General features: G+C 48.3%; 1 protein-coding gene across 1 annotated transcript in view; it reads right to left on the minus strand.

Moving 5' to 3' along the window:
* Positions 1 to 5,496, minus strand: part of PSMF1 (proteasome inhibitor subunit 1) — a 118,698-nt gene extending 113,202 nt beyond the window's left edge. Inside the window, exon 1 of the mRNA XM_078651714.1 lies at positions 5,229 to 5,496. Within this exon, the coding sequence (XP_078507840.1) occupies positions 5,229 to 5,360 (132 nt within the window). The 5' untranslated portion in view covers positions 5,361 to 5,496. The remainder of the gene's footprint in view (positions 1 to 5,228) is intronic.
* Positions 5,497 to 26,387: the final 20,891 nt, after the last annotated feature.

Genomic DNA, 26,387 nt, shown 5'->3' on the forward strand with positions numbered 1-26,387 from the left:
AGTCAGACTTTCGTCAAGAAGAAAACCCGCAGTAACCTATTGCGGTCTCCCGTGGTCTTGGCTGCCACTCATAGAGACACTGCTCCCAGGATGGATCAAGTATTTGTGCGTCTCGCGCCTCCCCTGCCGAGAAGAACAAGGGGTCCAATGCCCATCCGGTGTGTCCCCCCTCCTCACGAGGCCAATCCGCAAAAGTAGGTTCCAAGTCGGCACCACAGCGTCAAGTTGTAGTGCACCAGGCACACGCACTCTCAGCAAATATTGGAGAGTAGGCCCCTCTACAAGCCCTGTCCCTCGCTGTGGCCCAAAAACTTGGAGCGCCGTTAATTCACCGCAGCCCGGCATGTGGAGCATTTGTGGGGCCAGCCGCCCGCTAGTTGTAGAATGCAGATAGGGGGGGGGGGGGCTGAGAATTGCCCCACAGGTCAAACCTTATAACAATCACAATTGCCAGTACTGATAATTATTCAAAAATTGATTTGTTCCAGAATGTATACTACATACACATCAAAAAGCTAATTAGTCGCTTTTATTTGAATTTTTCATTAATCATATAACCTAAGGAGTTTTTTAATACATAATCCAAAGACAAAAAGAACAATTTACATCAACAATGATTTGGGGGACAAGTATATCAATTATCACTTACTCAAGCACTCATAAAATCATCATTCCACATTTTTACACATTCATACATCCTAATTTACATATATACACCACAACAATAGGAATCAACCTATGGTGTAGCAAACAGGCTGCCAAAAAGTCTAAACAATATTTAGTATTTGACGGATAACTCAACTATACACAACATTGAACATGAATTGTTCTTTTTGTCTTTGGATTATGTATTAAAAAACTCCTTGGGTTATATGATTAATGAAAAATTCAAATAAAAGCAACTAACGAGCTTTCGGATGTGTATGTAGTATACATTCTGGAACAAATCAATTTTTGAATAATTATCAGTACTGGCAATTGTGATTGTTATACGGTTATATTTTGCTCAGCCTTACTGATTAGAGCCATCCCCATTTTTGGTAGACCACAGGTCAAACAGCGCCAATTTCTGCTATGCAGGGCCCTCCTATTGCCTCTGGAAATCTGGGCTCTAAGCCGCTGCCGCGGGTGCCTCCACGGGCCACAGAAAGCCCACAGGACATGATCCACATCCAGCCCGTGCCACGGGGGGGGGGGGCGCGAGGGGCAGAGAACTCACCAGAGGAGCTGCAGCCGGTAGTCAAGTCAGCTCGGCCCCCTCAACTAGGAGGCGGGCCCAGGATATGCACCGCTGCGTCGATTGCTGAGTGCAGCCAGGGGCCCAAGCAGCACGCCTCACGTCCTCTGCCGCAGCAGTCAGGTCCAGCCAGTTTTCTACGCCAGGGCGCAGTGAATGGAGGCAGCCGTCCATACAGCTGCAGGGCGCGCCTCAGAGGTCAGGAGAGCTCCGTCTCCGTGTGTCAACTCAGTGCAAATCTATGTTTTTAGGATGCTTAGGGAGTGGTGCGACGGAACTAAGCTACCGTGTGGCCATTTCCATCAGCAGTTGGCCACGCCCCCAGTGGTACTCATTCTTAATGGGAAGGCATAGCCTGGGAGAATGTAAATAAAAAAATTTTCTAACCAGGAGGCAGTTGTCCCACGGACTACTTCCTACTTTAAAAAAATTTCTTGTAAACTTTTGTTTTTTTCTTTTGAAATTCGTTCCGGAATTTCAAAGGAAAAAAGGTTGCTTTATTTAAAGGCAATCACAGACATGGTGGTCTACTGGCTCTATGTCTGTGTTGGCTATCATCCATAATGTAAAACCAAAGGGGATGATGGACGGAGTGTTGAACACTGCAAGCACTCACCCCCAGTCAACTGAGCCGGGTTTAATCCATCTTCATACTGTGCCACAAACTATGACCTACCTCATTAATATTCATGGAGGTAAGGCGATTTGCACCCCAATAGGAAACCGATAATTTAAAATTCCATACATTAGGTATACCGATTTTCTAATTTTGATTCGTAGAAAATAACAAATAGGAAATCGCTGTTCCTGAAGTTCATCTGGCCCATAGTTTTTATAGTGAAAAGTATGGAGTATGCAGAAGATCTGAATTAACAGGAAGTTGATTAGTTAAAAATGTTAAATCATCCCAGTCTGTCCGAGACAGCTCAATATTTAGCTCTAGCTGACAAATACTTTCATCATATCATAAGTACAGAGATTAATAGTAAGGTATGGGAAAGGTGAGGTAAAACTGTATCAAACAAACATGTTTAAATGCCAGTTGCGGATACTTAAAAAAAAAAAAAGTAAACTACCACAGGTCCTAGCGTTGTAGAACTCTTGACGTTTTTCAAACACTAAGAAGTCCTCCAACATTTGATCCACCTCTCGCAAACCCTTGTTTTAATCCGTTCAGGTACTTCCAGAGTGACAACCCGTGGGAGGGTAGGGTAGGGTTTTTTCTGAGGGGAAAACATCCAGTTTCTCTTATTTATTTTTTTTGTTTCTTTCCAACTGATTATCACTGGGGCGAAGGGCTTCTGTCATGACTTTGATGTAAACCTTTTTGAAAAATTGAGAATTTTATGAATTCTGCTAGCAAAACCAGTCAATCCACAATTCTGTGTCGTTCTTGATCAAATAACTAAAAAATAACTACCTTCAATGGGCAACAACCCACATGAGAACAAGAGTAAAGCTCACTGGAGAAGTTATTCAATTTCTTGTACAGTCCACCTGATCTTTTCTAATGGGTCACATAACTTCCCTCTAGCCACCCATGTGGACTCTCCTGTGCACATGAAGAATAAAATCAAATGTTGATTTTAGTAAAAAGGTGATTTCAATATGAATGGTAGACACTGAAATCTAAAAAGGCACTGTACAAGGGAGTCGTCCTTAACAAGCTTTATCCTAGCTACTAGAGTGTATATAGCGCCATTCCGAAAAATAAGTCAGTTAGAATTCATCTAATACAGCAGTGATACTCATCTAATACAGCAGTGATACTCAAAGTACAGCCCGGGGGCCACATGCGGCTCTCTTGACCTCACCATGAGGGCCCTGGTAAAGAGCAGCACTGGTACTAATGTTTACGTGACTCAGGACTAACATAAAACATATGTTAAATAAACCTGCAAGCATTCGTTTAAAGGTTAATTGACATTAAAGAAAGGAAAAAACTAAGCTGTCCTAAAGCACTTAACTTTAGGAACACCATAATTTATAAAGACATCTTGCTTTAAAAGTATGATAAATTCTGTTAATAGTTCATTAACATGCAGAATCATTTCACCTAAGTACCTTAGAGTATCAGTGCATTGAGAAGTATGTTTTTTTGTGATAATGTTCAAACATGCATTGAGAAAAATTCATTGTTCCCTACACACTGAGAACAATGGAGTATGAACACACAAGTGAATTGTCATGTGAATTTTTTGGAGTCCGGGGTTTCTATTATACATGATAAACATATAGTTTATTATAACACACACTGGAGAAGGCTTTGTACAGCACAGATCCAGAAGTCATGCATTTCGAGATCCTCATATGTGGTGAAGAAGAAAAAGGAGGTAATGTGAAATAAAATAATTGCCTAGGATCACACAATTTGGATAAGCTGGGAAGTCAGGATTAATCCCAAGTTTATGGTTTCACATTGGGCAATTCAGACACTAGAGGCCTGTTATGATGCCAGTCATTCCACCTGGCTTCCTGTCAGCCATTCGGAACCGGCTCGAACTCCAAATGGACAGCTGTTTACGCTTTCCAGATTATGATGCATGGTTTCCAGCAGGGTTTCCAAGCCAGCCTTTCTGACATGGAAACCCTGTCGGAAAGTGTGTTTGGGGGCCCCAAGCAGGCAGAGGGTTGGTGGCCGAGGGGGTACCTACGGTACCCCCTGTTAATCCCTGCACGGGGTGCAGGGATTAACACCAACTCACATTTCCCTATGGGAGCATGTACTACTAGCTGCAGTGCGTAATTTTGAAACTGGATAACATAGTTGTAAATGAGTATTCAAACTAAGGCAATCTCGAACAAAATGGGACCGTGGAACTGAATTTTTTTCAGTATAATAACCATGACATGAAAATCGGGTTAGACTTGACATTAAAAACGGGTTGGACTTGACATGACGTGAAAAACGGGTCTAATTAGACAACTTGCTTTGCAACATCTCTCTCAAATGCAGATATCGATGCAAGCTCTGTCATGTTTTTTAAATGTATTCCACTTGGGTTGCCGCCCAGGAATGCTAATCGCCTGCACCCTCAGTGTTCTCGAGCGCAGCCAAGAAATTCGTCAGCATCCTCAGTGTAGTTAGCCACTGCAAGTTAACGCCCTCCTTGAACAGAAGTGGACCAGAACACATTTTTGTCACAAAATCGTATGTGTTGTTGAAATAAGTTACAGATTGGAATATTGTCTATATTAGTGCCAAAACAATGCCCTAAAATGGCCACTACGTATGTTTAGGAGTAATTGGCACCTGCTGTTAGGGGGGGCGAAACCTTGGAAGACGCATGAAGCATGCATGCCATGGACAAATAGGGAGAATGAATAATGGCATGACGATGAAGCCAGCAAATCGAAGCCTATGGGCGGGCTGAAGCCCACAATGTAGATACAACCTGTCTCAAGACAGCTTATGCGCGCTGTCTAGAGCTAAGACCTAACAACTATTGAGTGTACCTTAAAGAAATGTAAGCAGCCTTGAGAAAACAGGTTCAGTCCCTGAAGCCGGTTTAAATTACTAGTTTAATATCACAGCGCCACAATTGTCTTCAATGCGATCAAGTTATGGGGAGGAGGTCAGTGACCGTCCATAAGCTCTTCAGAGGTTTTGCAGTAAATGCAAGGCAATTTGTCCAGATGTACGGGGAGCGCAAATGTGGAACTTTCTCATATTTATCCCATTCCATTAATTTTAACTCGAGACAGTGACACTAACAGTGTCCCACAATATCTATAGGAATGTCACGCAAAAGCACACTGAAACCTTGAAAATATTATGCCACACAAACAATGTGGAAGTTTGCCAGCTATGCCAATGGAAAGTGCGTATATGTACGCTAGAGGCACTCCATAGGTATCTGAGGGTGTATGGACTTATAAGGCTAATTATATTTCTACCAGGGCGAGTGTCAAATACTATATAAAGGGCTGCATAGTGCAAGCTCCCAAAAGTGGGAGTGCTAACACAGCCGGTGGCGAATGGACCACTCACCTTGTCCCCGGCCCCCAAACACGCATAGCCCTGCGACACCAACTCCCAGTGCACGAAGCATATTAAGGCGTCCTGCGGCACCGTGATCTCCTGGGCCACAGAGGCGAAGAGGAGCTGCAGCCCTGGAGCCATGTTCGGACCACTGAAAAGGTACTGGAGAGCAGCAGTGACAATACAGCGAGCTCTTCCAAATGCGCAGAATTGTACAATTACACAGTCACTGCTCAGCTTTCTAGGCAAACCCTGCCACTGTCTGTCATGGTAGTAGAAAGACGGACTAGCATTCCAATGCCTTTCCTTAAGCAACCGTGCAATGCTGCTACTATCCTCTGATCACAATGAAATCCATGAAATAACGTTACTGAGAGTATAACATGTTTAAATAAAATGCTTTCAGATAAAACAAATAATTTTCTTTAAAAAGGTAATGAATGGCACTTTGCGACAAAAAAAATAATTTAAAAATTATCATGTTAAGGACTAAAACTGTAACAAATGAGTAATAACAAAACAGAATCCCAGTCCGCTCTCTCTCTCTTCGCCCACTTTGCATTGATAGACGGTACTCCATTCCAAGATGGCCGATATGTTTAACACAGTTCGACTTGACGTGCCGTCCGTTAATCTCATCGCGTGCACGATTACACGTTCCTATAATACTGTGGGCACGTAAAGAGCCCTCAAAACTCCTAACACGATGTGGATCTTGACCGATTTGGTGAATCGTAGCAGAAGCCGTATCACGTCCAAACTTCCATTGATTTGTTGAATGTAGGTACAACACACATAAGGCCTATTTGTTACTGTTCTCTGTGCTACATCAGCAGAACAACAGCCTGAATTCGAAAGCGAAACTGTTTTTAGAAAGGGGCTTTTTACATAGGTGGTAACCTGCCTTTAAACCACGTGGAGATCACAGCATAGCTGTTTTGATACGGAAGTCAACAGGACTTAAGAGCATCATCCAATTTGATACTATACGGACTGGCTTGAACTGGAGTGAGGACTGGACTACTTTGCTTTAGTCTACAACCCACAAATGAACTTGACCGCTTAAAATGGACTCTGCACCCAGGTCAAATGACCCAGAACTGTTCTCTAGCTGGACAGTACATATTGTACAGTATATTAACTGGTTTTTTGCCCACCCGAATGTGAATGTGAAATAAGCTCTTAATCTGTTTATACTCCATTAGGGTTTAATTGAATGTTACTAATGGTTGCCCTTCACTTGCGCCGATTTTTAAACACTTTCTTAATCATTCACGTCCCAATTCCCATCCATCCCTCACCATTATAAGATGGCCGCCACGTTTGCATGCTCAATCGGCTATGCCTCACACACTCCATAGGCACGTGACCGACGCTCACAATCACCTGATTGTCGATCCTAGGGCTTAACAATATGGCCGCGCTGTGATCCTCAGGCTATCCGGGCGGTAAGAGCTCCTCAGCGGACCAGCGCTCTCATTTGTCCATAGACCCCGACATTGTTCAGAAATTCGGTAAGCTTAATTTCCCTCATGGCCTCCCGCCCCCTACCCCTTACGGATCCCAGGCTCCGGTTTCTGTAACTCTAATTTTCCCATCACAGCGTATCCTCTATCAAATTAAGAACGCAGGAAGCAACGCCTAACCTTATACCGAAGCTGCTTCTCTAATCCTTATTACGTTGATGACCGCCCGAACCCCTGGTAGGTCCCTCGACATGTGTTCCATCGGCGACCGATGCATGTTCTGTCCTTACTCAGCTCACTGTCCCTCAATGTTGCCCCCACAGCGCCTGCCGGCATACAATTACCCATAGCCCAAGCAACCGCTAGAGGAACTTTCCGCTCAGCGTGCTTCTCCCAGCATTGCGTACCCTCCAACCCGAGGTATGCCTTACGGTCTTTTAGGCGATCTTGAAACCATCTCGCATCGACCCTATCAGCCCTTCACTGGTCCTGCTATAGAACTATGTGCACAATTATTGTTCGTAGCTCCACGTAAATGCATGGACCTATGCGCCCGTTCGGAGATGGAACACAATTGTTGGAATATTTTTCGCTAGTAATGAACACCACGACCCGCACTCACGTCGGTCACACGGTCAATTCCGACAGTCACTTATTTCACAAAATGTGTTTTACAATGTGTTGCCAATTGATGGATCCATGCAGTTTGCTCGGTATGACTCACCTGTGCACATGCCCGCTATAGAGCTATAACACCAACAGGTTCACTGCGGTTCCGAGTAATGCAAATGTGTGCAAACCTTTTAAAATGCTGACTTCTCAAATTTAGGCTTTCTAAAAACTTTATTGTTCTTTCTCTTTCTCTGTTCCTTCTCTAAACAGGCGTATTGTTCATACCAGGCAAAATAATCTTGTTTCTAGTCCTGATGATGATCCTTCCCAATTAGAGCTATGGATCGAAACGTCGACTTTTTTAAGTGGACATACATGTAACCATTGTGTATTTTTGTGTATGTTCTACTCTGGAGAACACTACCTACACTGATTTAAAAAGTGTCCAGGTTGTTCACTTTCTTTTGCCTGTGAAACTCTTTCTCTGTACTTCTTTTTCTACCACTGTGTCGTTTCCATTAGTACGGTACAGGACTGTGCCCTACTATCAGTATTTGTTGTCCTTTGATTCAATTTTATTGTGTTATTCCAATATCAATAAATTCCTGGTCCGGCTGGACAGGAGAACTATATAGTACCTATTGTGTTCTATATTACAACTGTTTAAATCCCTTAATTTGCTCAGGACCTTTGTTTTTTCAAATGACCTATAATACTGCGGGCACGTAAAGAGCCCTCAAAACTCCTAACACGATGTGGATCTTGACCGATTTGGTGAATCGTAGCAGAAGCCGTGTCACGTCCAAACTTCCATTGATTTGTTGAATGTAGGTACAAGACACGTAAGACCTATTTGTTACTGTTCTCTGTGCTACATCAGCAGAACCAGTGACAACAGCCTGTATTCGAAAGCGAAACTGTTTTTAGAAAGGGGCTTTTTACATAGGTGGTAACCTGCCTTTAAACCACGTGGAGATCACAGCATAGCTGTTTTGATACGGAAGTCAACAGGACATTTTTGCGGTTTCATTTCTGTTGTAGGCATGGTGAAAATAAGAAAAAGAAACATACAATAATAGGTGGATCAGGTCTTTGGGACATAACCCGTTTGTTGCTTCGAACGTTCTGCGCCAGTCAGAGGCGCAACTAGAGGCAAATTTCGGGGGGGGGGGCTAAGAAAACATTTCGGGGGGGGGGGGCTGAACATTTAATCAGTATGGCAGAGTGGAGCTGCAGGGCCTCCGACAAGGGGTGAAACAACTGCAAGGCCTAATTAACATTCAAATGGTCTTTTAAAGACCTGTGAAACGTTCGGGTGCGGCTGTGTGTGTGCCCGGGATCTGTCTCATCCCGGGCTGCCACACACGACGGGGGGGGCTGAAGCCCGGTGAGTCCAATGGGTGTTGCGCACCTGTCGCCAGTGCTGAACGTTCGAAGAAACGGGTGCGGCCCCGTCGGCCAACGGACGTGCGCAGCACTGGCAAGGTAGTGCTCGCGACGACCTTTGGCCGACGGCAGCACTAAAGGGGTTAAAAGTATTTAGCCAAGGCTATTGGCTTTGCCAATGTATGTGCATGGCTGTTGTGCAGCATGTTGTTATAATTAAAAAAACATTTTGCTATCATATAACCGAGAAGACATTATGTATAATTGAATGAACCTATTAAAAAAATATTTAACTTAAAAAAGGTCTTCTAGTTTTTAGGTCTCGCCTGTCGATGCGCATGCGCATCGAGCTTGCGAGCCTATTGCGGCTTAAACAACTTTTAACTAAGAAGCAAGGAATCGTGGCGATTCCTTGCAGTGCCCGTGACTTTTAAGCTCAATGCGCATGTGCATTGAGCTTAAAAGCGCGTGCACAGCCGCAATCGCCGTCAGCCGCATTCCTCCGACACCTTTTGAAGTGAAGCTTAGCTTCACTTCAAAGGCCCGGCTTCTTAACACCCACATGCCGCTCTCCCCGCTCCGCCCCCTCCCCTGCCCGCCTTGTGCATTTCTCCCGACTGACTGTCTGCTCTCTGTGCTATCTTGGCCCGGCTTCTTAACACCCACATGCCGCTCTCCCCGCTCCGCCCCCTCCCCTGCCCGCCTTGTTTCTTTTCCTTTTTATTCCACCCCTCTCTCCTTCCTTTTCCATCTGCCTTACCCTGCTAGCGGCCCCTCATCCGTCACATGCTGCCCTGTCACCCCTCTCCCCTGCCTCTGCTCCGTGCAGATTTTACCCCTGCGTTCCGTCTCTCATGGCCCGTGATGCTGTGATGCGTCCCTGACTCACTCTCAGACTTCACAGAGACTGTTAGGTTTCTTTGATTGTAAAGGGGATTGTTGGGGGGCGGGGTGTTTGCAGATGACAGAGGCGCTTACACTGCCGTCTAGTGAAATAGATGGCTTCCACGCCATGTCAAATCTCCCATTCGGCTCCGCGGTCCCTTTATAATCTTACATTTCCGATATGTGGCAGTCTTCTCTCATTCTGCCTGCATTGCTCTTAGGTCTCTTGGAGTGGCGCTACTGCTACAGCAAGAGGTTTGCTTGGGGGCAGGAACGTGGCGGGACTGGGAGATGATGCTGGTTTTACTCCTGACTACCGAGGTTCAACAAAAATCTTTACATTTTTGGCAGATCGCCTCATTTGCTCGTGCATGTAAACGTGAATGTAACATGCATGTTTGCTAATTGCACGTTCACCTCTGGAGCTTCTTGGCGCTGAATAACCGAGGTTTACTGTTACCCGCCGCAGTGATACTCATTTTATGTTTCATGTAAATATGTCATTTAAAAGCACTTGTATTTTTTACTGTCCCAATCACGCGTACACCCCTCCGTTTTGTGTAATCTAATTCACAGCACTGCGCTGCGCCAGATATACAGGGACGTGTCTGTAGAGCTCTGTTTGTCACTGCAACAAGATCTACGCTGTGTCGGTCAGGGGGTTTGCTGCAGAGGCAGTCTTCTGAGGAACTGCCTCAGTTGTGTGATCCTGGGCAACTCGCTCTGTATCACTGCGTTCAGATCGGCATTCATCAAAGTGAAGCAAACCAAAGCCAGTGCCTACCATTGTGTGAAAATAGGACAGTGTGTAATCTTATTTCAAGCAAAAGTCATACATCTCAGGATGCGCTCACAATCCCTAAGTTATCACAAATTCAACACCCTGCAAGTGGAATGTGTTAATTTGTGTGCGTGTGAATTCGAGATCCTACATTTTTTAATTAAATAGTGGAAAGTATGAGGTCCTAGAACAATGCCCTCGAGGGACCCCTCTGCCACACCCTGAAAACGCCCATTATTATATGTGCACACATGTTGGTTCTATGAGAGCAGTTACTTCACAGCCTTAAGGCCACACTCCATGTGACATCCCTTTTATGCACCATATGAACATGACCTGCACTTGCTTAATTCTTAGATGTTTGTATTTAGCCCCTATGCAGAGGGTTGAGGCGATGAGGAAGGTCACGTGCCCAGTAGATGTCCCAAGATCGTGAAGACAGGTTGTCTTTTATTCTGAACCCTCTCAGATGTATGCATGACCTTAACATATGCATGTTCTTTCATATGCCTGGCCCTAAGATGTCCTCAGACATGCCTGACCATAACATACTGTGAACAGAATATGAATGTACTTACATATTTTCTCAGAGATGTCAGATGCTCTTGGGTGGTGTGCCTGCATGTACGCAAGAGCGTGTGTTGCTTTGACTAAAAAAAAAAAAGCACTGGTGTTGCCAATAGGTCTCGCAGTAGGAAAGTTGGAGCTATTGGTTTTGTACATGACAAAGCCCTTTATGTTTTTAAAATTAAAACAAAAATAAAAGGCATTGCTATTTGCAATTGTAATAGCTCCAACTTTCCTACTGCGAGACCTATTGGCAACCCTTCACCCTCAACCTCTCACTCACCCTCACTCACCCTCACTCACCCTCAACACCTCAGCCTCACCCTCACTCACCCTCACCCTCACTCACCCTCAACCCCTCACTCACCCTCAACCCCTCACACTCACTCACCCTCACCCTCACTCACCCTCAACTCCTCACCCTCACTCACCCTCACTCACCCTCACCCTCACCCTCACTCACCCTCACTCACCCTCACCCTCCCTCAACCCCTCACCCTCACTCACCCTCAACCCCTCACCCTCACCCTCAAACCTTCACCCTCAACCCCTCACTCACCCTCACTCTCACTCACCCTCAACTACTCTCACTCACCCTCAACCCCTCACCCTAACTCACCCTCACCCTCACTCACCCTCAACACCTCACTCACCCTCACCCTCACTCACCCTCAACACCTCACCCTCAACCTCAACCCCTCACCCTCACTCACCCTCACCCTCACTCACCCTCACTCTCACTCACCCTCAACCCCTCACCCTCACTCACCCTCAACCCCTCACCCTCACTCACCCTCACCCACCCTCACCCTCACTCACCCTCAACCCCTCACCCTCACACAGTGCAATAGGTCTCAGACCATTTCAGTTAGAGCTTTAAGAAATGTTTATGGCTTTTTTTATTTGTAATTCTTTAGCATTGGCTACAGGAAACAAAAATGCTAAACATTTACAAAAAAACCCCATAAACAATTCTAAAAGCACTAACTCTAATGGTGCGAGACCTATTGCATTTCCAATGCTTGTTTGGTCGAGGGACCGTTGCGCTCTCTGCGAAGCAGTGAGGGCGGAGTCCCGAAGATTTAATGTTTTGGAGTTAGGGGGCTTGGAACCCGCCTCTCCTCCATTCTCCTCCATTGGCTGGCTTTCCTAAACGGAGGCCAGCCATTGGAGGAGAAGGGAGTCACTCCAATAAAGCCCCGTCTCTTTCGGATTCGGGGGCGTGTTTTTTTGCGTTCTTTAGCCCTGTGACGTCACCCATCACTCAGAACCCCAAAACACGCCCCCGAATCCGAAAATGTTCGGAGCTTTGCGGCCGCCATTTTTTTTCCCCAGCCGAAAGCCTGCTCCTCCTCGCTGCTTTGTCTTGTAAGCCATACTCAAGTTAGGGAACCTGGAGCCGCCCAAGTTGTGACTGCACGGGCAGCCGCCGCCCACAGCCCTCAGCAGAGCGTAGGGGGCCCGGGCCGCCCGCCGCCACTCTTGCCGTCCTTCCTGTTGTGGGTCTCTCCCTCGGCCGGCCTCCTCCTCCCTGTGCCATGCCAACATTTGAAGCGGGACTTCTTAATCAGACCCTCCAGCATTTCGCGATTCACGAAAAAATCGCGAAATTAGCTGGGTAGCGCGATGGCCGCGATATTTGCTTTTTCGGCCGCAAAATAGGTCTTCCGGCAGGCATGAAAATAAATGGTGGCTTCTTATTGGCTGTACGCAAACACGTCACTACGTGTCTCCGTACAGCCTTAAAATAGATAGCCGCCGGGGCTCATATCTCATGAATTTAGTGACCATGAGGCTCACTGGCTAGGCTAGGCACCCCTCAGAAGAGCGCATTCTGTGTGGAACAGAGTTATCAAAGAGAAAGAGTGCAACCGCACTCAGTATCCCCCGGGTGATGGCAGAGCTCGGCAAAGAACAGTTTTCAATTGTTAACAATTACACCGACAGAAACCACATCTACAGAAGTACTAAGGACTACTTGACAGAGTGGCCAGCATTGGACGGGGTTCGAACTACAGGTCACCTGAGGCGAGACTCAAAGACTGGCCCCTTCTGTTCATAATAATATTTACTGTTTGAGCACAATTACGTTTGTTTTGAATATTGCATTTCTTAAAAGGGGTGACGCGGTTTACTGGGCAATACTCGAGGGTAGAACCTGGACAGACAGAGATGCGGATGTGTCCTAGTAAAACTCATTTAACTTGTAAAATTTAAGGGGCATTGTGCAAGCAAGTTGTAAGAATAAGACGTACAATTAAAATGTAATTTATTTTAAACTAAGACTAAAAAAAACACATTTGATATACACTTGAAAGGCCCCTGCCTTCCCAGCGGCACCAGCAGTGATGTGACGAGGTCCACTGAAACTACAAATGGGAGGCCTTCACCGCAGTGAAGAGAAAAGGAGAGACCTCTGTTGATGAAGTATATCGTGTAGGGTGGAATCTTCTTTCAGGTTCATCACTGGATCATTTTGTGACTTAATAGTTTGATTTTCTCAATACATTGCACGAGTCCTGTGCCTTGCCTGCTCCCGTTGCTAAACTGAAACACATGGTAAACTGCAGTTTTGCTGTTTGACAGCACTGTGAGAAACATTTTGCTATCTCCATAGTTCATTAGACTCACTTTATTTAATTGAAAACGAAGGAAATCTCAGCTGAGCTGGAGTGTCAAGACTTGAACCTCCAAGTTGAACGCATAACTCTAAAGCAAGTGCTTAACCAGCTGAGCTTTCTTGGTTGGTAACATTGTCTCCTTCGAGCGCACCAGACGTGATCAGTGCCCTGGAAGCATGGCACTGGGTAAGGGTATGGCACTGGAAGGTCCACAACAGGTGAGGGTTTGTGTCCCGGGTAGGTGCCAGGTGAGGGGAACAGACCTGTAATCTCAGCCCATGCTGTGTCCTGTAGGCATGTGGCTGGAACTTTTAAGGACAGGTGTTCTCTGTTCTCAAGACAGTAGAGACAACATGGCAGCTGCTCTGTCAGGTGCCTCTGAATGGTTGCACTGGCATGGGATACCTGCCGTCCCATATAGGTATGACTGTCACCTGGCCTGTACTTTACCCGCCTTCCCATTATTTCTTTTTCAAGACGGGTAAAACAAAATAGAGAAATTCAGGGAAATCAGGTATTTTCTTTCTCCCTTAAAATAAGAATTGAAACTGCAAATGTAAGAGAGAATCACTCTAAAAGTATTTTAGAACAATATGGAAACACCTAGTGTGTTATTTTTTTTGGTCTCGCCTACAGACAGCTTTAGCGAGACTCCCCAGCATTTTGCGATTCACAAAAAACTAGCGAAATCAGCTGGGTAGCACAATAACCGCGATATGTACTATTTTGGTTGCAAAAAAGGGCTCCCGACAGGCACGAGGTTAGGATTGGAGCTGTGCTTCCATATAGCTGCAGAACTTTAAACATGCCTATTTCAAAGTGGAATACTCTGCTAAAACAGTTTCCATTGATTTAAGGCTGAAAATGAATGATTATGAGTAAAATAAAGTGCTGCAAAAATGCCGCTAAATTTCCGTATTTGTGCCGCTAAATTTCCGTATTTGTGCCGCTAAATTTGCTAATACATGCTGCTATATCCTGGGGGGTCTGCTTAATGTTACTCGGAGGCCGATCGCAACTCCGCGCACCCGGCCCGCGGCTCCCTCAGCCGGCTCTGGAGCGCAGACTGCGAGGGAACCTGGAGCCGCCCCAAGCCGTGACTTCACCGGCAGCCGCCGCCCACAGCCCTCAGCAGAGCCGCCGCCACTCTCGCCATCCTTCCTGCTGCGGGTCTCTCCCTCGGCGGGCCTCCTCCTCCCTGTGCCCCCCTCTGACAGCCCGAGGACAGTGGCACGGATTATGGCTGAGACCGAGGGGTGCTGCTGGCAACACGTGCTGCCCTGAGAGGAGGCTCACACCGACAGGAGGGCACCCCAGAGACCTGGCAGCGGGCACCTGCTGCCCTCAACCCCTCCAAAGCCAGGCAGTGTGTTTACTGATAAGTTACAGCATCCAGGGGTAGCGTGGAAGCCCCAGGTCAATGCAGTGCCCTATGCTTGTGCCAGCACAGAAACTTCTGCCACGGTATGAGTAAACCACGATACATGCAGCGCTCCAGCACAGCTTCCAGCGTTCACGACATGAGTAGCGAGAGTGTTCATTACTGAGGCGCAGTGCCCGTGTGCAGTGTGTAGCTTTGCTGCTGTGAGCAGTCATTTTATTCACTTATAGGAAGTAGAGTCTCACTGCACTGTGCCAGGCCAGTGCGGTCACCGCAAAGAAAGATGAGTTACCCACGTACACTATAAACAGACAGTGATGGCTGCAGTGCTCCAGCGCAGTTCTCATGATGGGAGCAGGTAGCGTTTTCACTATTTCGATGAAGCGCCTTGTGCAAGTCTAATGGTATGTGTAAAGAGCGCTAGATCAAGTGCTCTAGTGCAGTGTTCATGTACCATAATATGCTCAGGCAGTGAGTTTAGTGATAAGATGCAGTGCCCCCGGGAAGTATGCAAGACTCATACTGTGACTATGCAATGTAAGATGCAGTGGGCACTTGTACTATTTATGTCCTATACAGTGAGCATGCAGTGCTCTGTTTATTTCGCAAATGCGACAGGCTGGTCTCATGATGTGAGCAGGCTGAGCTCATATAAATCTCTAATGCAGTGCAGAATTGCAGTCGATGTGTATTATGATGTAAGCATGCAGTGTAGGTTGGAGAGTCCCAGTGCAGCTGACGTGTATGTGATGCAAGCAGGCAGTGTAAGAGTAAGGGCCCCGTACAGTGGACATATACTGTGCTGTAAGCTGACAGTGTATGATACACTCACTGCCCGTGTTCAGTAGGTAGGTCTCCAGTTGTGAACAGTGTTAAGATGCGGAGCTACTGTGCATGTCTCATGATGAAAGAAGTACCACACTGCATCAAGACTTTGGAAGACACAGTCCTGTGCCCAAGCGCAGTGTCCGGGTTTCAGTCCATGACAACACAGTGTACAAAGCAGCGCTCTTGTTCAGTGTGCACGTGTTGTTCTGCTCACAAGTATGTGCTGAATGTTGAGTTTTCACGAGTGTCTAAGTCTCATGCTGTGCACTGGCAGCGTGTTCACTGACAATATTTAGCACTTTCCACGTCACACGCCGATCTCATGCAGTGAGAAGCAGTGCACGATGTGGTGCCCCATACAGCAAGGTGGCCCAATGGAGTGCGCATGCAGGGGGAGATGCAGCTCTCAAAACTGTGCAAGCCTCGCATGTTAAGATCGCTTTCACTAGTAATCTGCACATCCCACTGTCTCACCAGGCAGTGGGGCATTCAGCATCCTCCACTGCAGTTTGCACATCTCATGCTGTGAGCAAGCAGTGGCTTCGTGCAGCACCCCAGTGTAGTGCTATTGACGGTGTTTGATATGTATTTACACGATATAGCGCCCAATCGGCCATTAATTAGTAAGTGAGCGTCCGATGCAGTGCGTAGGCAGTGGAAGGTGCAAGTGGAAGGTGCACACCCTGTCTGGTGAGGCAGTGGGGTGAGCGCATAACTAGTGAATGACATCCCACACGGCCATCTTAACGTGCGAGGCTTGCACAACTGTGGGCGCTGCATCTTACACTGCATGCATACTCCATTACACAACCTTGCCCTGTGCAGGCTGCAGTGCGCATAACTCATGCCGTCACCAGAGAGTAGGTTAAATGACGAGTTTCAGTGTGATCCCCACTGTAGCGTGACCATCTCAAGCACGTGATCTGGCGTCTAAAAATGCAGTGCCATGTGCAGTTTGCACGTCTGTTCTCGTGACCAAGCAGTGTAGGGCACGATGCCTCTTCAGAAGTATGCTGTAAGTTGGCAATCGCACGGCTTTGCAGCGGTGAGCAAGCACAGCAAGATACAGTGCCTACAGTGCAATTTGCTCCTCTCGTGCGCTAAGCATGCAATGTAAGATGCTGTGTTTGCACCCCTGTGAGCAGGGCAGGCAGGTCAAGATGCAGCACAAACACCCCTCAGTGTGAGCAGGAAGAGTAATAGGCAGTGCCTATTACCTATCCTATCAGTAGGCAGCGTAAAAAAGCAATACTGAGCTGCAATGTATCGGCCTGCGAGCAAAGAGTAATCTTTTTCGAGTTTCTATGCGCTTTGCTATGGGTGTGTGCAGTTGCGAGTGGCATGCTGTGACAGCTGTCTGGTTTCTCTGAGCTCCATGTACTGCGCACCCTCGCTTCCCTCCACACACTGCTGCTGGTGTGGTCTGGAGCGCCCTCTATGGGAGATAGGAGACGCATATGGCAGCCGAGGGCCTTGCTATAACGCGCGAACATGGAGTAATTGAATTAAAGCTGATGACGCAGGGCCCGGGACATGAAACCACAATACTTTAAACGCAACTGCAAACTATCTCCGTAGTAAGAGGGCAGAGCTACCGCCGAGAGCAGCTGATGCACACAAATTACCCGTGTGTGTGTACACATTTAATGTGTGTGCACTCCTAGATACCAGCGAGGCTAGTTATGACACAAATAATAACGTGTGTGTATGTACAAATGTCCCGTGTGTGTATACAATAATAATCTGTGTGTGCAGCCTTAGATACCGGTGAGGTTAGCTTATGACAGAAATAATAACGTGTGTATGTATAAATGTAGCCCACCCACCCCCCTCCCAGGGTCTGCACTTCCCCCTTGTAATGAAGATGTGGACTCACACAGAGGCGAGCAGAGCTGTTGAAACAGGAAGAGACCTATCTACGCACACCCGAAAGTCGGGCCACGGTGTAATCCTGTTCTAGCAAGCCGCAGGTATTTAATTCATTATAAATACATTTATGTGAGAATAGTCACTGAGCCCTGCCTCCTCAGAGTCCCATGAGGCCATTTTGTTTTGAGGTGTCTGACATAGTCAACAAATAGCACAGGAGCTGTAATGGTCGATGGTACCCCTCTACTGGCAGCTCCAAGTTTCCGCAAACATCGGTCACACTTGTAGATTTCCCACCACCTACAGTTAGGTTTAGGGAGGTGACCCCTGATTGTGCCATTTTTTCTTGCCTTCTGCCACCTGATTGTGCCGTTTTTTCTTGCCTTCTGCCCCCTTGCTGTGCTTGCTCCCCTGCCCCCTGGCTGGGCTTGCTCCCCTGCCCCCTGGTTCTCCTGCCCCCTCGCTGTGCTTGCTCTCCTGCCCCCTGGCGGTGCTTGCTCTCCTGCCCCCTCGCTGTGCTTGCTCTCCTGTGTGTGTGGCTCTGGGTGTGTATTGCTCCAATGCCCCCTGGTTCTCCTGCCCCCTAGCTGTGCTTGCTCTCCTGCCCCCTCGCTTATGCTTGCTCTCCTGCCTCCCTCGCTGTGCTTGCTCTCCTGTGTGTGTGTATGTGGCTCTGGGTGTGTATTGCTCCCCTGCCCCCTGGCTGTGCTTGCTCCCCTGCCCCCTGGCTGTGCTTGCTCCCCTGGCTGTGCTTGCTCCCCTGCCCCCTGGCTGTGCTTGCTCCCCTGCCCCCTGGCTGTGCTTGCTCTCCTGCCCCCTGGCTGTGCTTGCTCTCCTGCCCCCTGGTTGTGCTTGCTCTCCTGCCCCCTGGTTGTGCTTGCTCTTATGCCCCCTCGCTGTGCTTGCTCTACAGTGTGTATGTGGCTCTGGGTGTGTATGTGGCTCTGGGTGTGTGTGTGGCTCTGGGTGTGTGTGTGTGTGGCTCTGTGTCTGTGTGTGTGTGTCTGTGTGTGTGTGTGTGGCTCTGTGAGTGTGTGTGGCTCTGTGAGTGTGTGTGGCTCTGTGTGTGTGGCTCTGTGTGTGTGTAAATGCAATAGGTCATGCATTTGCGAGCGATTAAGCAATTGGCATTGAAAATGACAATGCCATTTATTTAACGATTAAGCTATTGGCAATGTAAATGACAATGCCATTTATTTATCATTAAAAAAAAAAAATGTCATTTGCAATGCCAGTAGCTCTACCTTTAATAATGCCGAGACCATTGCATTGTAAATGCTTGTTTGTCCTTGCAATGCTTGAAACTTCTTCCTGCCTGTTCTGATGCTTGTTTGTTACAGTTTTTTTTTATGAGGACAAGGAAGGAAGGGAATAAACAATGGGAGGGTAGATGTTGAGAAATAGTACCTGAATTACAACGTGAGCAGCAGACCGACACTATGAGAGAATGAACAGATGTCGGATTCCGATGGCTGTTTGAGGGTGTGCTGAGTGGTGGTGAGGTGGTGGTGTGCTGATGCGGAGGTGATGTTGAGTTATACTTAGGTGGTGCTGAGATGGTACTGAGTCATTTTTAGGTGGTGTTGCTGAGTGATGCTCAGTTGGTGCTGTGCTGAGGTGACGTGCTGATGCGGAGGTGGTGCTGTGCTGATGCTGAAATGGGGCAGTGTTGTGGCTGAATTTGTTGCCACGGTGTGGCACCGCTGATGCGGAGGGGGTGCTGTGCTGATGTTGAGGGGGTGCTGTGCTGATGTTGAGGTGGTAATGTGCTGGTGCTGAGGTGGTGCTAGGCTCGACCTAACAAGCTGGCCATATTAACAATTATTGTGTGGAAGAAAATCAGGACAAGTTAGAGCCATTTGGCATATAACAAAAAACAAAAGTTTATATTTCTAAATAGAATAATAATATAATAGATTGGAGAATTACATTGTGAAATTGTGTTGATTGAACAATAAAAATATTCCTCTTTCTGGGCACTAGCGGGCTGAAAGCAAGATGGCGACGGCATAGAGCACCGCGGCGGAGCTTTCACCCCGACTTCCTGAAAACTCCCTTGTAGTACACTGTTGTGCGGCTTACCTGCAGGACACTGATGCGGATGAGTGGTGCTCCCTGGGGCACATCAGAGCCCCTCTCACTTTCCGGGTCTTTTCGGTCTCGGGCTGAGACGTCTGTCAGCACAGGAAGCATCAGGGGTGCGCTGCGCAGTGTCGGTGGCGGGCCAGAGGTGGAGCAACACCGGCATGAGTAGCGTCTCGGCCACAAGACTCATTTGATCATTCCACTGCACTCTGCGTGCGTAGGCGTGTCTGGCTACGGCTGTCAGCACTGAACTTGCCTGGAGGACACGAGCGGCTATCTCCAACAGGAGTATCGCATCTGAAAATAGAAGAATGCCTCCAAAAACAGTGAGGCAATTTAAAAAGACTCTGGGACGGAACTCAACCCAGCCACAGGGGGCAAGACAAGTGTTTTCACTGGTGAATCCTGAGACAAATGCAGGTAAGCCCAACGAAGCCCATATTACAAAAAAACAGGACAGTATGGGGCAGGGAAGCGGTGGAATCTCACGGAAAGGGGGCAGGTCAGGGGTAAGAAAACAAGTGTACCTAAGACTGTAGAAGAAGCAGGGGCCGTCTTTGATGGGGGGCAATAAAATCATCACTTCAGCTCCACCCCAACCTGCCATCACAGATTTCTTCAAAACTAGGGATGGTCTTGGGAATCAGATTCAATACGAACCCCCAGATGAAGCCGGCTCCAAGACATCTGAAATAAATCCCATTGAAGGCACAAGTGGAAATGCTGTGGACATTAAGGAAGACCGGGAGGATCAGGAGGAAAGTGAAACACCACACAAAGCGGCAGATAATGACAAATCTCTGCTTAATGCACCAATCCTGCTGCCAACAGCAATAATGGGGGAACAGGGAGCCTCAGCCAGCACAGAATGTGATCTGAGAGAGATGACTCAGGAAGACACCAGGAATGAACACGGTACATTGTCAGACATCCAACTCTGTGCTGAAGGTCCACCTGGGGGGGTATCCCATGGCATCGACCTAGACGGGCTATTACCGGCCGACATCATATCTGATGGGACAGATAAATTCTTCTGCCTTACCGAGGTCTCACACTCAGGAGCCTCCGACTCTGATTTAGGACGCAGCAAAACAGATGACAGCGCCTCTACCTCAGACTCTAGCACATTGAAAGCACTGGGACTGCCCTTAAGCACCCAAAATTTCATAGGTGTTCTAATGGATCTAAGGGCCACACGTTGTGTCATGAAAAAAGAAGGGAAGAGGTATCTCTGGCTTGAAATGGAACTATTCACACACGAAGATCATGGGTCCTTCGCACTCAACACCTTCCCTGGCTGACAACTCGATAACTGAACATTACGGTGAGATAGCAACTAATATAAATCCAGCCTTAAGTCTGATCCTGGAGTCCATTAAGGAACATCGGGCAGAGACCAGGGTTGATGGAAAGAAAGCAAGACAGGCCACTAAGAAATTGGAAGAGGCAGTGCGGAAAGTTGGGCGAACCTGTGTGGAAATCTGTGAACGACTGGACAAGATGGAAGAGAGAACATCGGTTGTGGAAAAGGATTTGGCCACTGTGAGAGAGCAAGCAAAATCACATGAAACTCAACTGACATATGTTATGTGAAAACTAGAGGACTTGGGAAACCGCCAGAGAAGAAATAATCTCAGATTTCTTGGGATTAAAGAAGGCCTGGAAGGGAATGTCATTTGTTCTTTCATTCTAGACCTTCTTAAAGAAGCCTTCTCAGAGCTTGTAGGGTGGTATTGGGAACGGGAAATACAGAGGGTTCACAGGTTTCCATTTGCCCGCCATATAATGCCTAGCCGAGACTTGGATCAGCCGAGGGCATGCTGGTCTTTTTTGGTAATTCCTCGCTTAGGCAGGCTATTTTCGAGAAAGCTCGTCCAGAGGGCAGAAGGTAGTATAAGGGGGCTTCTTTTTTCGTTCGCCCAGACTTCTGCCATATACCTGTGGAGCGCAGATGGCGATTACGGCAGTTAATTAAACTGTACCAAGATGCTGGCTTTGAGGCGTTTTTGCAGGTTAAAAATTATTGTGACAGGGTCTGTAAAATTCTTTTGCTCCAAAATACAGGCCAGGGAGTATCTGGAACAAGCTCAGAGGGAGAAGAGAAGAGTATAAATAGCTGGTTAAGTAGGCCTGGGTGAAAATTCCACAAGATAGCTACATTTGCTATACAAATGGTACACTTTAAAACAAGCATTGGCATAGCCAATAGGTCTCACCTTTGGGACCTTATAAGTGCTTAGCCAGAGATATTGACTTTGCTTATGTCTTTAAGCTGTGCTGTACAGAAGTCTGCAGCATGCTGAAAAGTTATAATAAAGAAGTGTCAGCAGCATTTTTGTTGCCGTATATATGACCAAAAAAGCATTATGTACAACTGAGCGACCATATTAAACAAGCATTATCTTAGCCAATAGGTCTCGCCTTTGTGACCTTATAAGTGTTTAGTTATCCAGCATAATATCCTTGGTGCAACAACATCAACTGTTGCATGGCTAAACACTTATAAGGTCCCAAAGGCGAGACCTATTGGCTATGCCAATGCCTTCTGTAATACACATAACTACCAAAACATACTATGACTTAAAATGCTATACCATGTTATAAACAGGCCATAACATAGCATACTACTGAATAACTTAAGATAAGAATCATAGCATATATAACAATAATTGAAATAAATACCACAACAAGATATGCTACTCGACATGCCATAACATGGCAAACAAAACATAACATAAAATAGCATTCTATTGCATTCATTAACTTAGCAATTATAATGTGTAACATAAGTAATGAAACAAAATTAAATTCATACTATAAAATGCCTCACCATAGCAACAAAAACATTTTGTAACATATCATGGCATACATGCGGGGGCGTGGCTAGCGGCCGATGCAAGCGGACGCAGCCTAGCGAAGCTCCCGTCCCTTGCCCCATTAATCCGTAATTTATCCGCAATTCAGCGCGGAATCCCCGTGAAAATCGGGTCGATTCCGCACCAACTATCGATGCCTGCCCAGGGTGCGTGACAGGCGTGCAGACCGCCTGCATCCGGCGCTGCGGATCCACCAGACCCTGAGCGGACGGAAGGCAACATGGCGGCGTGAGGACGCGGAGAGCGCCGGACTGTAGACGGGGGGCCCCGGGGCTCGGCGGTCGGAGTTCGACAACCTTGGAGGGCGGGGGCTAACCCCGTGAGGCGACCTGGTGACAGCGGTCTTCGTGGAGGCGACGGCGGCGCTGCGGAGCAGTGTGAGGATCAGGGCCCCGGGGAGCCCGAAAATCGAAGTCCCGGCTTCTGGGCCTGCGCTCCTCCGACGTCGGCACATTGGCGCATGCTTCAACGCACGCAGGAGACCAACGAGAGGAACCCCCCGGGCGGACAACAGGAGTGCAGCCAAGCCCAAGTTATGAGAGGAGCAACACCGCGGACCGACAGAGGTACGGGGGAAGCAACGGCGATGGGAGGTTGGAGGCCCTGAAGGAGTGAGCTCAGCAACGGAGGACGGAGCGCGAGACATCCAGGAGACCCAACCGCCTCATATCGTGGACCCTGGGGGGAACCCGGCTGGCACAAATAAGGCTCAGCAGTACTGGGGAGTGCGCCCCTGACCCAGCGACTCGGCCCACCCGCGCTGCCGACTCACCCCATTGTCCGACTCCCGGGGGCACATACAGGGGTAATTGGCACCCTGCGACCACCTGGAGAAGCACTCAGCTCAGCGCTGACCAACAGGACGGCACTCCTCCAGCGAGGTGGGATAGTGACTGTGAGCCTCGACGCCGTAGACAGCTTTGATCCCGGCAGGGAGCTCCGAGACTTTCCAAATGGAGGGAAGTGGCGACAGGCTGGCGACCTTGGGCTAAGCTGGTATGCGGCCTAGCTGGTGAATAGCGGCGGAGGCTGGCTGCTCCGCTTCCGGGACGACGACCCGGTCCTCCACTGGGAAACCCGCTTCGGCAGGAGTGCGGGAACACGAACACGGACACTCGGCACACCGGCTAATAACTTGGCGACCCACGGTGAGAGGAGGAGCGTGGGAGCTCGGCACCGGGGTGCGGGGCGGGAACCCGTCCTGACCGACAGCGGTGGACAGACCGCTGTGGGACCGCATTGCAGAAGCCGACAGCCAAAGGCAACCCCCCCCCACGTGGTAGTGGAAGGGGAGCGCACGAGTGCAGCGGCGGGACCCCTGGGGCACAGCTGCCACTACCAACGAGCGACTCCTGACCACTCGGACCGCGGGCTACCACTACCTAGCAAGTACCGGCTCTGCCTGGAAGAAGCGCCCTGACATCCTGCTGAGTGACCTGTCAGTTGCGACCAACCCACTCTAGCCCGACGGCTCGCCCGGAGGAGGCATGGGGAAACCGAAAGGACCGAAGGGAGAGGGGGGAACGACCACAGAGGCTCCGGACACCATGCAACAACCCCAGTCGGAATTGCTAACGATGCAAGACAAAATCCTGGAAGCTATAGCAGCCACGAGGACCGCTCTGCAAGAAGACATTGCTCAGGTGTCGACGGGCCTGAGGCTCCTGCGAGCAGACCATGGGAAGCTAGCCGACAGGGTCAAAGAGGCAGAAGTAACTCTGAAGGACATTGTGCCAGGACAAAAGGCTTTGGAAGGAAAACTTACAGACACCCTGGACCGCATCCAGACGCTGGAGAGGAGGGCGGAGGATGCGGAAAACCGAAGCCGGCGAAACAATGTACGCCTGGTGGGCCTTCCGGAGAAGAGTGAGGGGACGGACATACTGGGTTACGTGGACAATTGGCTGCGGACAGTTGTAGCACCAGAGGGTCTGTCCCCATTCTTCACGTTGGAGCGGGCACATCGTGTGCCTGCTCGACCCCCGAAGCCGGGACTCCCCCCGCGCCCGGTGGTGATTAAAGTGCTCCACTACAGGGACAGAGACTGGCTTCTGCAGCGAGCGAGGGATGCGGGACCCTTCCAGGTTGATAATAGCAAAGTAACGTTGTTCCCGGACTACACCTTCGAAACTCAAAAGCAACGAGCCTCGTTCCTTTCCATTAAAAAAGAACTACGAACAGAGGGACTGCAGTATTCGCTGTTGTTCCCAGCGAGGCTCCGAATCTCGTTGGATGGGAAAGCACTGTTCTTTACATCATCGGCTGATGCCTGGACCTGGTGGGACTCTTACAAGGCCGGAACAGATGGGGCCCGCTACAGAGCTGAGGAGGAATTCCAACAGGGCTCGGTACGAAGATCCAAGCGGCTTCGGAAACGTGGCCAACACCGGAGACGGCCGACGGACTCGCAGACGACAGTGGAGCGGAAGGCGGCACTGCAAGCGGTGAAGGAGGTCTCGGGTGTGGTGGCACCACAGCGGGAGGGGAATCGATTTCGGAGGACAAACAAACGGGATCGGAAACTGAACTATCGGAGGTGGACAGCACAAAGGGCCCGACTGTAACGCCACAAACGGCGGAGGAAGTCTTTGGCAGCTAAATTTCGTGCCTGGGGGGGCTGGTGGCGACAGCCTGGATGGACTGGCGAACCCAAATGCTGGAGCAGACAGACGTGAGACTGGTCAATCGTGAGTTTGGAGGACTATTGAGGGGCGGAGGGGGAAAAGTGAGGCGAATTTCGCTGAAGTAGCTAGTTCACGTGCCCAGAGGCCCCTAAGGCCACCGCAGTACAGACTGCGGAGTAGACAGTTTTGAGAGCATTTTGCTCAATTGTTTGGACGGGGGTGACTCTTTTGTGGTTAGGTCCTGTTCTAGGGGGGTGGATGTCTAGAGATGTTGGGGTAACTCCGGACAGGGTGGGGGGTAAGGGGAGAGGGGCTGGGCAGAGAGGGGTTAGAGGGCGAAGGGGAAGTAAGACAGAGCAGTTGGGGATGGGGGATGGGGGGCTGTAAGGCTGTGTACATAGTAGCTGGATGTACAGTTATTGATTACGATCCCGAGATCACACTGGTGTGTATGTTGCATAGCTCGAATTACCTCTGCAATAAAAATTGTTTTACAAAAAAAATAAAAAAATCATGGCATACATGCCATAAAACAACATATACGCAATAGTATATCATATAAGCCCTTAATATTCTCTAACACATACCATACTTTCTCCTGTCCATGTTATCAACGGTCTGCGGTACACTTCATTCTTTAAACATTTTCTTTTGAGTACTTATCTGTTCACCCCATGTCCTCAACCCAAACATCTTTAATAATGCGGTGAGTCAAAAGTGAGAGAAATTTCACCCATGGCAGAGTGCACTAGGAACGAAAACCTGTCTGAAATCATCCACTCACTGCACAACACCTCATCTGCAAACACCCAATTTTCTCAGAATTTTTCCCTAAAATCCAAGCAGAATAAGAAAATGTGGGTGTATAGTTTGACTTCATGTACCCTGGATTTATTTGCCATCACCCTAAAGGTTCAATGTGTCTGTGATTGTTGTACAACTCTGAGAGATGACAGCCAGTGCCTGTCAAAGTCCCTATTAGAAAGAAAGGATATCTCAGACAAACCATAATGTATCGCGCGGACTGTTTATTCCCGAGGCAGGCTGAAAGTACCGAATAATGTAACCTTATTTAAGGACCAGAAACCAATCGTCCGACACCTCTGTTGTCTTGCGAGCGCCCTGTGTGATCTTGTGCTCCATAAAATCGTCTATTTTGATCTCACACCTGGGAGAGAGAAGGCCGG

This window comes from Lissotriton helveticus, chromosome 7, assembly GCF_964261635.1.
Source record: "Lissotriton helveticus chromosome 7, aLisHel1.1, whole genome shotgun sequence".
Taxonomy (NCBI): domain Eukaryota; kingdom Metazoa; phylum Chordata; class Amphibia; order Caudata; family Salamandridae; genus Lissotriton; species Lissotriton helveticus.